Source organism: Erythrolamprus reginae, chromosome 10 (genome assembly GCF_031021105.1).
Source record: "Erythrolamprus reginae isolate rEryReg1 chromosome 10, rEryReg1.hap1, whole genome shotgun sequence".
In the NCBI taxonomy this organism is placed as follows: domain Eukaryota; kingdom Metazoa; phylum Chordata; class Lepidosauria; order Squamata; family Dipsadidae; genus Erythrolamprus; species Erythrolamprus reginae.
Window position 1 is genome coordinate 7,448,181 of NC_091959.1, and position 15,394 is coordinate 7,463,574.

The 15,394-nt window shown below is 45.4% G+C and overlaps 1 protein-coding gene across 1 annotated transcript in view; it reads left to right on the forward strand.

Annotated features, from left to right (window-relative positions):
• The first annotated feature begins 12,970 nt into the window (after positions 1 to 12,970).
• ATOSA (atos homolog A) overlaps positions 12,971 to 15,394 on the forward strand; it is a 35,029-nt gene continuing 32,605 nt past the window's right edge. Inside the window, exon 1 of the mRNA XM_070762653.1 lies at positions 12,971 to 14,663. Within this exon, the coding sequence (XP_070618754.1) occupies positions 14,648 to 14,663 (16 nt within the window). The 5' untranslated portion in view covers positions 12,971 to 14,647. The remainder of the gene's footprint in view (positions 14,664 to 15,394) is intronic.

Sequence of the window (15,394 nt, forward strand, 5' to 3'; positions counted from 1 at the left end):
GCATCCTAATTGCTTTTCCTACTGCCCGACCACACTGCTCACCCATTTTGAAACTGTCAGAAATCACTACCCCTAAATCCTTCTCTTCTGAAGTTTTTGCTAACACAGAACTGCCAATGCAATACTCAGATTGAGGAATTATTATTATTATTATTTTGAGGAGGCTTGGTCATCCACCAAGGCACCACGGCATTTTTCCCTCCTGTGGAAGATTGCTGAACCCCCACTGTCTGGGGGTGCTGATTCATTTCAATCAGCCCAGAACCTCCCTGAAAGGGAGGGGAAGGAGGGGACCTGGTCTGGTGCCCGTTTTGGGGTTTGCACACCCCACGGACGCGGTCTAAGAGCCTCCACCAGCAGCGGAGTTGAAGCAGTTTGCCGTTCTTAGCCTTGGTGACTACAATCGGGAAAATTGAAGTGAAAGTGTTGGATGTCATCCCCACACCCACAAGTTCATCACGAGGACCAGTCTGAGTGCAGAGATTCCACCAACTTCCTCTCTTCTTCAGATGATTTATTATTTATTTATTTATTTTTTGGATTTGTATGCCGCCCCTCTCCGTAGACTCGGGGCGGCTAACAACAGAAATAAAAACAGCATGTAAATCCAATACTAAAACAACTAAAAAACCCTTATTTTAAAACCAAACATACATACAAACAAACATACCATGCATAAATTGTAAAGGCCTAGGGGGAAAGAATATCTCAGTTCCCCCATGCCTGACGGCAGAGCTGGGTTTTAAGGAGCTTACAATGCAGAACCAAAGATGACCTTGGGCTCTAAGAAAGAAATTTGCTGTGGCTAGTAACTTTCCTCTCATTGAACTCCCCCTCCCAATTCCCCTAATACTGTGCTACTGTGGCAGGCCAAAGCCTCTAACTCCACAAGACGGCTTTCGGCCTGGCAATGCAGTGATTACATCCTTTACCAGAACTTCTAACCCAAATGGGCACTGGCTTCAGCCCCTTCTAGGCAGGCCATGGGAAGCCATTGTTGCTTTTGAGCCCCAAGAAGTTGATGCCTATTGAAGTCATAATGGGACTTGTTTGTGTTTGGGCTTAGCAGGTTTTGTCAAGCCACTGAATAGTGATATACAGTGGTACCTCGAGATACGAGTTTAATTCGTTCCGGACCTGGGCTCTTAAGTCGAGCAGCTCTTATCTCGAACGACTTTTCCCCATAGGAATTAATGTAAATAATTTTAATTGGTTCCAGCCCTCAAAAAACTCACAAAGTTAGTCTAAATTATGCAGAAAGACATGTTTTTAATGAAGAAATGTACATGTACATATAAATGAATAATGAAGTTTCTTTCACTTAACTTGTAAACTTTCTTAAACTTTTAAATTTACATATGTTCAACTTCCCTGCCACCCAATCCTGTAGGACAGAGGTCCCCAACCCTTTTTGCACCAGGGACCGGCTTTAAGCGATCAAGAGAGGAATGGGTGAATGAATGGACGGAGGGTGGGAAGGAAGGAAGGAAAGAGGGAAGGGACAGGAACAGAGGAAGGAAGCAAGGAAACTTATGAAAGGGGAGAGTAAGAGAGGAATGAGTGAAGGGAGGGAGGGAGGGAAGAAGGTGGGAAGGAGAAAGAAAAGAAGAAATAGAGGAAGGGAAGGTAAAAGAGAGAAAGAAAAAGAACAAGAAAGAAAGCTGCAAGCACCCCCCCGAGCCCCCCAGGCCGGCTGCAACCTTTTAAAACACGCGCGCCGCTTCGCAGCTGTCTCCTGAAGCCGAACGCGGAAGTTAGCGTTTGGCTTCAGGAGACAGCTCCTTGGCGCTTGTATCTCGAATTTGGGCTTGTAAGTAGAACAAAAATATCTCTCCCCTCCCAGCTCTTATCTCGAGTTGCTCTTAAGTAGAGCAGCTCTTATGTCGGGATACCACTGTATTCAATTTAGAATAGAATAGAATAGAATTTTTATTGGCCAAGTGTGATTGGATACACAAGGAATTTGTCTTGGTGCAGATGCTCTCAGCGTACATAAAATAAAATATACATTTGTCAAGAATCATGTGGTACAACACTTAATGATTGTCATAGGGGTCAAATAAGCAATGAAGAAGCAATATTAATAAAAATCTTAGGAAATAAGCAACAAGTTACAGTCATACAGTCTATATGGGAGGAAATGGGTGAAAGGAATGATGAGAAAAACTAGTAGAATAGAAGTGCAGATTTAGTAGAAAGTCTGACAGTGTTGAGGGAATTATTTGTTTAGTAGAGTGATGGCGTTCGGGAAAAAACTGTTCTTGTGTCTAGTTGTCTTGGTGTGCAGTGCTCTGTAGCGATGTTTAGAGGGTAGGAGTTGAAACAATTTGTGTCCAGGATGTGAGGGGTCACTAAATATTTTTCCCGCCCTCTTTTTGACTCGTGCAGTATACAGGTCCTCAATGGAAGGCAGGTTGGCAGCCATTGTTTTTTCTGCAGTTCTGACAGCTAACAACAGTTTTGCAACTAACTGTGGCTTAGCACATGGCACGAGGTGTTTTTGAGTATGGTAATGCCCTCCTATTACCCCCCTTATTGATGGTAGGATTGAGTAATATGGTTGAGGACAAAGGCAAAAACTGATGATGGCCTTCTTTCTTGTATGAGAAGGAAAGAATCCTACCTCTTTTGCATATATATTATAGAAATAAAATCTTACTATAAATATAACTCCTTTGTTGTTTCCTTGGCTAGTGTTGCAATGCAATTCTGGGCAGGCATGTGTAAATATTTTCACAGCAGAAAGCCTGGCAGAAAAGGGGCTGAAATCCTTCTCCATTACATGAATAGACATGGCTTATTGGGAATTTACATCTCCACCCCTTGTCCAGTCAGTGAAGCAGTGGAACTGATGTGCCGGTGCCTGGAGGCTGTTGGGGTCTGGATGGGTGTCAACAGACTCAAACTCAACCCTGATAAGACGGAGTGGCTGTGGGTTCTGCCTCCCAGGGACAATTCCATCTGTCCATCCATTACCCTGGGGGGGGAGTCATTGACCCCCTCAGAGAGGGTCCGCAACTTGGGCGTCCTCCTCGATCCACAGCTCACATTAGAGAAACATCTTTCTGCTGTGGCAAGGGGGGGTGTTTGCCCAGGTTCGCCTGGTGCACCAGTTGCGGCCCTATTTGGACCGGGAGTCACTGCTCAGTCACTCATGCCCTCATCACATCGAGGCTCGACTACTGTAATGCTCTCTGCATGGGGCTACCTTTGAAAAGTGTTCGGAAACTTCAGATCGTGCAGAATGCAGCTGCGAGAGCAATCATGGGCTTCCCTAAATATGCCCATGTCACACCAACACTCCGCAATCTGTGTTGGTTATGACCTATAAAGCCCTTCATGGCACCAGGCCAGATTACCTCAGGGACCGCCTTCTGCCGCACGAATCCCAGCGACCAGTTAGGTTCCACAGAGTGGGCCTTCTCCGGGTCCCGTCAACTAAATAATGTCGGTTGGCAGGGCCCAGGGGAAGAGTCTTCTCTGTGGCGGCCCCAGCCCTCTGGAACCAACTCCCCCCAGAGATTAGAATAGCCCCCACCCTCCTTGCCTTTCGTAAGCTCCTCAAAACCCACCTCTGCCATCAGGCATGGGGGAACTAAGATAATCTTTCCCTCTAGGCTTCTGCAATTTATGCATGGTATGTTTGTATGTATGATTGGTTTTATAACAAGGATTTTTAGCTGTTTTATTATTGGATTTTTATCACTGTTGTTAGCCGCCCCGAATCCATGGAGAGGGGCGGCATACAAATCCAATAAATAAATAAATAAAATAAATAAATTTAATTCAGCAATATCTGAACGATTCAGGAAAGGTGCATAAATGGCAGTCCTAAACAGCGACTGTATTCTAGTCGCTCAGTTTGCTGAGAGGCAGATTTGCTCAGAAACAAATCCTATAGAGTTCAACAAGGCTTTGAGAAATAAAGGATGACTGCCTGGGCAGAAGCCTTAGTGATGCTGGTACATTATATTGTTTTGATCATACTTTGCTAAGCATACCGGCTAATCAATAATCAGTAAGCCAAACGGAACAGTAGGCCAAAATCAAACAATGATTGCAATGGAAATAATAAACTTCATAAACAAAATGGAAAGTGTACAGCCTCTAATACCCTGGTTTCCAGCGTGGGGCCCACGCCCCACAGTCAGTTTTAATGGGGCAATTGGAACCTTGTTTAAACCTAGTTAATGACCTTTTATTAATATTTTATTAATATTGATTGTTTCTTCATTGCTTATTTGACCCCTGTGACAATCATGAAGTGTTGTACCACATGATTCTTGACAAATGTATCTTTTTCTTTTATGTACGCTGAGAGCATCTGCACCAAGACAAATTCCTTGTGTGTCCAATCATACTTGGCCAATAAAATTCTATTCTATTCTATTCTATTCTATTTAGGCTTACTCGGCGTGAGTAGTTCACTTTTTGAATAATAAAAATTATATGTCATGGTGGCATTAGAGATGCTTAGGTGGGGCATGGCCAAAAAAAGGTTGGGAACCACTGCTGTAATACAGTGATAGGTAATGTTGGCTCTTCTATGACATGTGGACTTCAGCTCCCAGAATTCCCGAGCTAGCATGATTGGCTCAGGAATTCTGGGAGTTGAAGTCCACAAGTCATAGAAGAGCCAACTTTGCCTACCCCTGCTCTAATATGTCCAACACCAATTTTAGTTCCTTTTTTTTGGCCTAATCTCATCAGATTGACTCTGTCCCTGATATCCTTCCCAATACCAAGACAGAAACCTCTTCAACAGCTAACAACAGAGTTCAAACAAGCCCTACGAATCCCAGCGACCGGTTAGGTCCCACAGAGTGGGTCTTCTCCGTGTCCTGTCAACAAAACAATGTCGTTTGGCGGGGCCCAGGGGAAGAGCCTTCTCTGGGGCGGCCCCGACCCTCTGGAACCAACTCCCCCCGGAGATTAGAATTGCCCCCACCCTCCTCGCCTTTCGCAAGCTCCTAAAAACCCACCTCTGTCCTCAGGCATGGGGGAATTGAGATATTCTTTCCCCCTAAACCTTTACAATTTATGCATGTTATGATTGTATGTATGTTTGGTTTTAGAATTAAGGGTTTTTTAGCTATTTTGTATTGGATTTACATGCTGTTTTTATTCTGTTGTTAGCCGCCCGGAGTCTGCGGAGAGGGGCGGCATACAAATCCAATAAATAAGAAGAAGAATAAATAAGAATAAGAATTGCAAGCTAGAAAAATCCAACCCCCCTCCATCTTCTTATCAGTTAACAATCTCAACATTTCATCTCCCTAACAAGCCCAATTTACCCAACTTGGCTGCCCTCCTCAAAGGCCCACTAACAATAACAATAGGACTTATCCCAGGTATGCTGATAAGCCAATCAGATAACCCTAGAAATTCAGGTCTTGTGGCCTTTAATTTGCATTAAAAAAAACCCTTTTGTTTCTCATTGTTTGATTGCAACTTTCTGGTAAAGCAGACACACAATGATTATTGCAGTAAACATGGTCTTTCCAGTGTGGTGCTCCTTTGGCAAAATTCAACTTTATTTGTTTAAGGTATTTTTGTCCCGCCTTTGTTATTTTTATAGATAACTCAAGGCGGTTTTATGACTTAATTATGCTCTTTGCAGCCCAGTTATAATGATAGCTTATATATTCTAACTCCTCTATATCCTTAACTGTGAGACCAGGTTAGACTACAGTCAGTGGTGGGATTCAAATAATAGTTCTCTGCCCTATTTCTTCCAACAACCAGTTTTTTCCACTAACCAGTTCACCAAACTGCTCAGAAAGTTAACAGTTGGTTCTCCTGAAGTGGTGTGAACTGGCTGAATTCCACCATTGATTACAGTACTTGTTTTCCACTTGCTGTCCTAAATAACTCTAAGGGTAATTTTTCCCAGACATAAAATATGACTTAGTTGCACTGAGTGGTTGGGTGAATCCAGCCATGTTTACTCAATAAACCACAACTTAGCAACCATGCAGGCAAATCTGTTTTCTTTGTTTGGTGCTTTCCCAAAGTATTTGGTTACAACTTCTACCTACTATATACAGTAGTACCTCTACTTATGAACTTAATTCGTTCTGTGACCAGGTTCTTAAGTAGAAACGTTTGTAGGAAGAAGCAATTTTTCCCATAGGAATCGATGTAAAAGCAAGTAATATGCAATTGAGAAAACCACAGGGAGGATGGAGGGCCTGTTTCCTCCCAGGAGATTCCTAGAGAGGCCCCATGGAGGCTTCTCCCCGCCTTTTCCGGCCCTGTTTCCTCCCAGGAGATTTTTAGAGAGGCCCCACGGAGGCTTCTCCCTGCCTTTTCCGTTTACAGTTTCGGAGGCTCAGGTTTGTAAGTGGGAAATGGTTCTTGAGAAGAGGCAAAAAAATCTTAAACACCTGGTTCTTATCTAGAAAAGTTCGTAAGTAGAGGCGTTCGTAGGTAGAGGTACCACGGTAACTTGGTTATTTATAAAAACTGTAGTCAAAGAAGTCCAGAAGGTACCCTGTTTGCTTATATTGACTTTTTTTTTTCTTAGCTTGTCTATCTGGTGGCTGAACTATTTATTTATTTATTTGTTTGTTTATTCATTCATTCATTCATTCATTTATTCATTCATTCATTTATTAGATTTGTATGCCGCCCCTCTCCGTAGACTCGGGGTGGCTCACAACAGCAATAGAACATTTCATAACAAATCTAATAATTTAAAAACATTTTAAAAACCCCATTATTAATCAGACATACATACAAACATACCATACATAAATTGTATAGGCCCGGCGGAGATATCTCAATTCCCCCATGCCTGGCGGCAAAGGTGGGTTTTAAGGAGTTTACGGAAGGCAAGGAGGGTGGGGGCAGTTCTAATCTCCGTGGGGAGCTGGTTCCAGAGAGTCGGGGTCGCCACAGAGAAGGCTCTTCCCCTGGGACCCGCCAAACGACATTGTTTAGTCGACGGGACCCAGAGAACAGATCCTTTTCTTGTTAGGGAATTTACACCGGCTAAGGAGTCATTCTATATCCACATGGACTTTTGATGTAGCATTGCTACTGTATGAGATTTTAACTTCTGATTTTAACTTCTCCATATAACCTGAAAGTGGGAAAGGTTTTAGTAGCCTGCATCGGAACAGAATGTTCAAGCTGGCAGGAGTGGTGCCTACAAGAGACATGTAATGATAACGTTATTAATTAGATTGAACATTTCTTTTATTTTATTTATTTATTAGATTTGTATGCCGTCCCTCTCCGTAGACTCGGGGCGGCTCACAACAATAACAAGAACAATGTAAGAACAAATCTAATAATTTAAAAAACGCTAAAAACCCCATTATTAAAAGCAAACGTACACACAAACATACCATGTATAAACTGTATAGGCCCGGGGGAGATGTCTCAGTTCCCCCATGCCTGACGGCAGAGATGGGTCTTAAGAGCTTTACGAAAGGCAAGGAGGGTGGGGGCAGTTCTAATCTCCGGGGGGAGCTGGTTCCAAAGGGTCGGGGCCGCCACAGAGAAGGCTCTTCTCCTGGGTCCCGCCAAACGACATTGCTTAGTCGACGGGACCTGGAGAAGGCCAACTCTGTGGGACCTAACCGGTCGCTGGGATTCGTGCGGCAGAAGGCGGTCCCGGAGATATTTAGGTCCGATGCCATGAAGGGCTTTATAGGTCATAACCAACACTTTGAATTGTGACCGGAAACTGATCGGCAACCAATGCAGACTGCGGAGTGTTGGTGTAACATGGGCATATTTAGGGAAGCTTATGATTGCTCTCGCAGCTGCATTCTGCACGATCTGAAGTTTCCGAACACTTTTCAAAGGTAGCCCCATGTAGAGAGCATTACAGTAGTCGAACCTCGAGGTGATGAGGGCATGTGGAAAGAGAGTCGTTGATCAGAACTGAGGCAAGCCAGGTTCAATGCGATGTGTAAAGCTTGGAGGATATTTCTAGCCTGACTACATAGATGTTTACCAGAAAACAAGCTCTGCTTAACTAGACCGGACTTCTTGGTGTGCCGGTGTGCATTTACAACTGCACTGCTATAGTTACAAAAGGTCAATGGGGAGCAGAGGAAGTTTGTAGGCAAGTGAGGCTTCTCCTATGGAGCTGCCATTTAGGGTATGAGGGAAGGGATCGCCTCAGAGCAAATTAAAAAGTTTAAATAGGGCTATGAGTCACTGTGGAGGAAGAACAACATTACAGTAGTGCTCACTGCTTAAAAATTTTATTGTTTCTGCCTGAGAGAAATGGAATAAGCACCTCATGTGCATACTGTATGGGCGTGCCTATGCACGTGCCAGAGCATGACGTATTAGAGTTTAATATATTGAATTTTCTGTTGCTGTTAAATAAACGCTACTGTAATAAGAACAAAAAACTCTCTGGTGTGCTTCTCTAGTTAGCTAGAGGACACCGAGAGGGATATTTTTCCTTTTCTTCTCTTCCTTCTCCTTCTCTTTGGCCCTTTCTCCCTACCCCACTGTCCTAATTCCAAGAATTTATAGCATTTTCCATGATTTTCTGAACCATGTTGAATGTCACTTCTGACAAGGATCATATTACACAGTCATAAACCATAATCTCCAAACTTTAGCTTAATATTAACACAGCTGAACCATAATTAAATAAACCAGAGTATACTTGTGGATGAAATAGGAAAAGATCTATCTAGCTATCTATTTGTTTATTTCTCTCTCTCTCTCTATCTATCTATTATCTCTCTCTCTCTCTCTTTCTCTATCTGTCTGTCTGTCTGTCTGTCTGTCTGTCTGTCTGTCTGTCTACCTACCTACCTACCTACCTACCTACCTAATTTATAGACCGCTCAATTCCTCAAGGACTCTGGGTGGCTTACAACAAATAAAAACAATATTTAAAAGAACAATTAAAAAAATAATTACAAAACCCTAGTAAAAGTGAAACATCTCTCTCAAGATCTCTCATGGCTGGATCTAGTTGGTATCTCATTCGGTCAACAGTCCCCTTTTTTGTCCCTTTGGGGACAAAAATATGTGTTCCGATATGACAGCGACCTTGTCTGCAAAAATCTCCACATCTGTACGTATCGAGCGCACGCTACTCTTCATTCAGATTAGATGACGGCTTTCCATTTTGAATCAGTAATCATGCCAAAAGGCTGAAGTGGGAAGCACACAGTGTGTGTCTCACAACTGTATGAGTGTGGTGTTTTAAGAATTGGCTTTCAGCCGTAAGATAATGGGCAAGTTGTAAAGAGGATGTGTAGCAAAAGAAATGCCCTGCAACACTTGTCCTTCCATGTGAATTTCCCCTCCACATGGATGATGTCATTCACCGTGGGTCTATACCAGTGATAGTAAACCTATGGCACGAGTGCCACAGGTGGCACACGGAGCCATATTTGCTGGCATGTGAGCTGTTGCCCTAGCTCAGCTCCAATGTGCATGTGTGTGCCGGCCAGTTGATTTTTGGCTCTCACAGAGGCTCTGAGAGGGCGTTTTTGGTTTCCAGAGAGGCTCTGGGGGGATGGGGGAAGGCATTTTTACACTCCCTCCAGCTCCAGGGAAGCCTTTGGAGCCTAGAGAGGGCGAAACATGAGCCTACTGGGCCCTCCAGAAGTTGGGAAACAGGCCATTTCTAGCCTGCAGAGGCCTTCTGGGGGGCAGGGGAAGCTGTTTTCATCCTCCCCAGGCGTTGAATTATGGATGTGAGCATTTGCAATAGCACCAACATAATGATTTTGCAAAGTTGAGAGTTATTAGTCTAAAAAAAGTATACTGTGATTCTAACATATTCCTAGACAATGCTAAACATGTTTAATCCTGACTGTACAATTGGCTACCTCACTGAGTAATGTCACACTGTTACATCAAATATATATTTCCAAACCAAAATAGATGCTTGATTTTTGTTGATTTCCCCCCCTCTCATTTGAAAGATTCCTGTGAATATCAGAAGCAAGACTCTTATAATGGGGAAACAAGAATGAACCATAAACGTGCATCTGGGCAACTCCTAAGCACAGCCAAAATTTTGGGACATTTGATAGCATTGCTTATCCTGCATTACTCAATAGTATGATCATTAACCTGATCTTTGCGAACAAACAGACTTGCAAAAACTGCAGAAATGAAAACGAACAATTGTCAAACGATACTCCCTAATGGCACCCCAAGTAAAACTAGCATCCAATGGTGCAGAGAGAGAACAGACTGAGAGACTAGGATAAAGGAAACACATGAAAACAAGAAAAAGAGGGGAAATACTTGGGAAGATCCAGTGGCAATAACAGAAACTACTTAAAATCAGTCCTGCATGAAACAATTCCAACAGCCAGTCCGTGCAAAATCCAGGGGCAGATCACAAAATATCAGAGACAGCTATAACCAGGAGTAAAATGGAACTGGTAGTCCAAAAAGTCAGATCATCAATATAGGTCAAAGTCAGGGAGATGGTTTAGCAATAAGCAAAGTTCAGTTAGCAATGTCCCCAAGAAAAGTCCAGAAGTTATTAGCCCAAGAATTCCAGGTACAAGGTAATTAAGCGTACTACTGCGACATAAAGGCAAATATTGCTGCAACCACCATTAAGTTTTAACTCAAAGCAATCCAGAAGGAGGTGCAGATTAAGGCAAATAAATGGGGGCAGGTCTTTCATTGCATAGCTATAGGGACCTTTATTGTTTTGACCCCTCCCTGAGAGATGCCACAGGGTTAAAACTGGGCCCATCTGAAGTCAGAAGATAATATACTGTATAATGTAATAACAGAGATGGAAAATAATAGGGGTGCGGGGGGGATTGAATGTGGGTGTGGGCACGGGCAAGCGTTCAATAGCACGCACATGTGCTATTTTGGCACTCAAGGAAAAAAGGTTCGTCATCACTGTCCGAGGTCAAGAAGCAAGGCTCTAAGAATAGATATTTGTCTGCTGCATTGGAGTACTCCTCCCCCCCCTTTAAATATCCTTTAATATCTCAGGGAATACCACTGAGTTTTCACAGAGCCTTAAGAATACAGTTTGATTAAAAACTCTGATTTCTCAGTTCTCTGAGAAAAAGCAGGGCAGAAATGCAGCAAATAAAATCCCTTTTTTATTTACTTACTTTATAAATCATATTTATACATAAATATATAATAAATAATGTTCATGAATCACACTTTAAAGCCATTAATTTAATTAATTTGACTTCTATGCCACCCAATCCCTTGGGACTCAGGGGATACTTTCCCCATGGACTGAAGAGTTATCTCTGCCATTGCTGACCTATAAGTCCTCCATAGCATCCCTGGAGCTAGTCAAGAGGAATGAATATATAATTGATAAAGCCCTACATGGCATCGGACCAGAATACTTGTGGGACCGCCTTCTGTTGCATGAGTCCCAGCGACCAGTTAGGTCCCACAGAGTCGGCCTCCTCCAGGTCCCGTCAACTAGACAATGTCACTTGGTGGAGCCCAGGGGAAGAACCTTCTCTGTGGGGCCCCCGGCCCTCTATACCCCTAGGCTTGGGGTGATTAGATCTCAGCCCCCTGGCCGACAAATGTTACCTATGGTTGTTGTGTGAGTGGGTATAAGTGGGTTTGGTTTTTTTTAACAATACTGGGGTTTTTAGATGAGTACACTTAATTTTTTAAATTAATTGGATTTAGATAATTATATTAGATGGATGTTTGTATGATTTTGGTTTGAACGGTGGGAACTCACGGAGACGAGCAATGGTAAGAACTGTTTATTGAAGTCAAAACGGGCAACATACGAGTCCCAGGTTTCCCCTTGGGGATTGAACGGGAGGAAAGTTAATTGCGTGGACATCGTAACTTACGAAAACGTTCCGCCCGCAGGTGAGAAAGCGAGGATTTGCATGGAGAAGTCCGATCCTTCGTCGCCAGTATTAAGTCGGAGGGAACTCACAGAGGCGAGCAACTTATTGAATCGACAACGGGTGGACCAAGGCGGCTTGACAGCCGATGACAGGATATTTATACTCGTAACCAACTGACAGAACGTCCGATGAAGTAACGCTAAAGAGCCCGCCTAAACCAATAGGAACGTGGGAGGTTCGACCAATCAACTTAGGCGGATACGTAACAGGTATGACTGATTTTTAATACAGCTAGGGTTTTTAGATTGTGTTTGTTTCATTTTAATTTAATTGGATTTAACTATTGTAATTGTTGTTTTTATATGTTGTAAGTCCTCAGAGAGGGGCGGCATATAAATCAATCAATAAATAAATAAATCAGGCTTCAAGTGGGATGCTGCTTCCGCATTCTGAAAGTTCACAGATAGGAAAGGGATGGAAAAGGGAAGTGACAGCAGGGCGAGGGCTAACTGTCAAACCAGCAATGAGGCATCAAGCCCAGCAGAAAAGCTCTCAGCAGGGCTTCTGGCTAGCCTCTCTCCATTCCACCCGGCCTACCTCACAGGGCGGTGGTTGCCATGGGTGAAAAGCAGGAGTATCGCGTGCGGACCCCGCAGCTTCTTGACTTCCTGGCGGAAAAAAAAAAGGCGGGAGGCGAAATCTAAGCAAGCAAAAGCAATCAGTAAAAGAGCACCTGCCTCTTTTCCGGCCCCCCACCCCAAGGCCACCTGCCCTCACAAACACGGCTTGCCGAAGAAATCCGACATTTATTTATTTATTTATTTATGTATTAGATTTGTATGCCGCCTCTCTCCGTAGACATGTCGTAGAAGAGCCCACTTGGCCTACCCTTAGGCTGACAGAAACGGCCTGGCCACTAGGAGAACCGGAGATGCGGTTTCTCCTCGCCTCAGGTTTTCCTCCCCCCCCCCCCCAACCCTGAGGGGACGGGGGAAACGGTCGATTTAGGCCTCGCTTCGCCACTCTCGGGCCTAAAAACTTTGACAGGGCCCCGCGGGTTGTCGTGGCGACGGAGCGCTTCTCCGGAGGAGGGGACCCCTCCCCCCACCGGTCGCGAACCGAGCCGCGATTGGCCTCCGCCGCGCCACGTGACCCGCGGTCGCGTGAGGAGAGCCCGCTTGACAGAGCCCGGCCGAGCAGCCTGAGGGGGGCTGCCGAGCCGGGCCTCGCGCGCGTTTTGTGAGGGGAGGGAGCAGAATGGCGGGCGCCGGGGCTGCGTCGGCCTCGGGGCTCGGCGGCGGTGCATGAAGCGGCCCCAGGAGAGCCTGCGCGCCGACCGGGGCGGGGAAAGAACCGGAGCGCGTCGGTCGAGAGTTAGTCAGTCAGGCGCTGCGAAGCTGGGGGTGTGCGTGTGAGGCGAGAGAGAGAGAAAGAGGAGGTGGTCCCGTCGGCCGGAGCCATGGCAAACCCCCGACGGCCGCCTCGGGAGCTCCCTCAGCCGGGCGGGCGGCCAGCGGCGTCGCGGTGCGGCTGAGGAGCGCGGCACCTGAGGGGGACGGAGACCTCCCCCCACCGCAGCTTCCCCCCCGAGGGAGGAGACTCACCGCCGCCGAGCAGGAGAAGGGAACAGGCGGGCGGCGCAGCGCCATGAGGCTGTGACGCCTCCCGTGAGGGCCAAAAAAAGCCGGGGGGGGGTAGGAGGAGAAAAGGACGCCTCCAAAGCTGAGGCGATTTCTGAAGGGGGAGCGGGGGGTGTCACCCTCTCCTCGGAGGGGGGTGTCGCTGAGGGGGGTGTCTCCTGTTGCTGGGCAGACATGAGGCCCTGAGCTTCTCCCCACCTCCCTTTGCGAGGAACCCCCCCCCCCCCTTCTCCAACCAGGCCCTCCCTTCAGACGTGCTTGGCTTTGCTCAGGGTCGCGTGTCGTCTGGACACAGGTTGGGGAGGGGAGCTTTTTTTTCTTCCTCCTGCTGCTGCTGGGATTAAAAGCGGTGACTCGGCCCGGCGTTTGTGTGGTTTTTTTTTCTCTCCGGGAGCTTTTTTTTTTTTAGCGCCCTCCCCCTCTGCCTTTGATGACGAGCCGCCGCCGCTCTTGCTAGACGGCTCCGTTTTATTAAAAGGGGGGGAAAACAGGATGGTTTAGGCTAGACGCGAGTCAGGGACTGAGGAGGAGGAGAAAGGGGGGAGGTCGGCGCCTGGGAGGCCTCCTCCTCCCAGCGGGGCGGGCGGTAGAACAGGTAAAAAACGCTATGGACGCTTGGTTGGGGTGACACTGCCCGAAGGCTCTGGGCTTTGTGGGGGCAGCCCTTTAGGTTGGGGTGCGTGCGTGTGAATGCAAAACGGGGAGGAGGAGGAGGAGGGCTTAGCTTTTGTTGTCTTTTTAAGCTTTTGCCCCGGCAGGTTTTTATAAATAGATCCGCTTCAGACGCCGTGTCAAAGGAGGACACCTTGGCAAAGGGAGGCGAGCAAGTTCCATCCAGACAGACAGACAGACAAACTGCCTTTAAGCTTCTCCCTCGCCATCCAACTGCTGTTGCCACCACACAATGAATGCCAGGAGGAGGAGGACGAGGAGAAGGAGGCCTGGACGCTACCGATTTTTGTGAGCCGCCAAGCAGGGGGGCCGAAAGAAAAAAAAAAGGCTGGATTTCCTCCCTCCCTTTCTTTTTGGGGACTCCGACCTCCCCAGGGAAGAGGGGTGAAAAAAAACACAAAACAACAAGAGGGATCTGGTGGTGAGAAGCCACATCAGGGCGGAAGGAAGAAAAACAGCTGGGGAAGCCGAAAGGACTTTTTTCCCTTTGTTTTTTTGGCCGGGACCCGAGAAAGGGAAGAAAAGATTGGCGTGAAAATGAAGCCCGATCGAGGTAAATGAGTTTCTAAAATAAACCCCCACACAGTTCCCTTTTCTGGGGTTTTATTGTTGGGCAAGTGGCTTTGTGATGTATAGCAGTGCTGTTGGGAAATGGTTGGGTTGAGGTCCTAAGTCTAAAAAGGAACAAGAGGGGGAGGAATTTGGAAAGGATCAGGAAGGATTAAAACCTGAAACTGATAATGAGGATATTGTTCTAGCATGTTTTTTGTTTAAGGGTGTTGAATGATCTTAAGTTTACTTCAAGAGCTGAGATATGGCACCTCTTTGTAAAAAACACCCTTTGTCTTCTGAGAGACAGTAATTTTAAATGTTAAGTGTTTTTCTTAAGATTACCATATACTAAGAAAATAAAATATCATTTATTATAATCAGGAATTAAGTAGCCAAACCATCTCCATCTAATAATGTAGCCTGAAACTAATGCAAAAGCCTATTTAAATTCCTGTAAACAATTCTGGCAGGACCTTTTTCAGTTTCATCCCTAATTGTGTTTAGAAATAAGTTCAGTAGGACAAATAAACACCAATTACAATTCATACAGCTGTTCTAAGAAATTCCTTGTCATTAGACTGGAAGATCTCCAAGGTCCCTTCCAATTCTGATGTTATTATTAACTGCATCATGATTGCTAATATTAAAAAAAAGATAAGCTATTCAGGATTTACTACTGGGAATCTATTAAACAGACTGAAAAATATTTTCGGGTAACAACATATACTACTT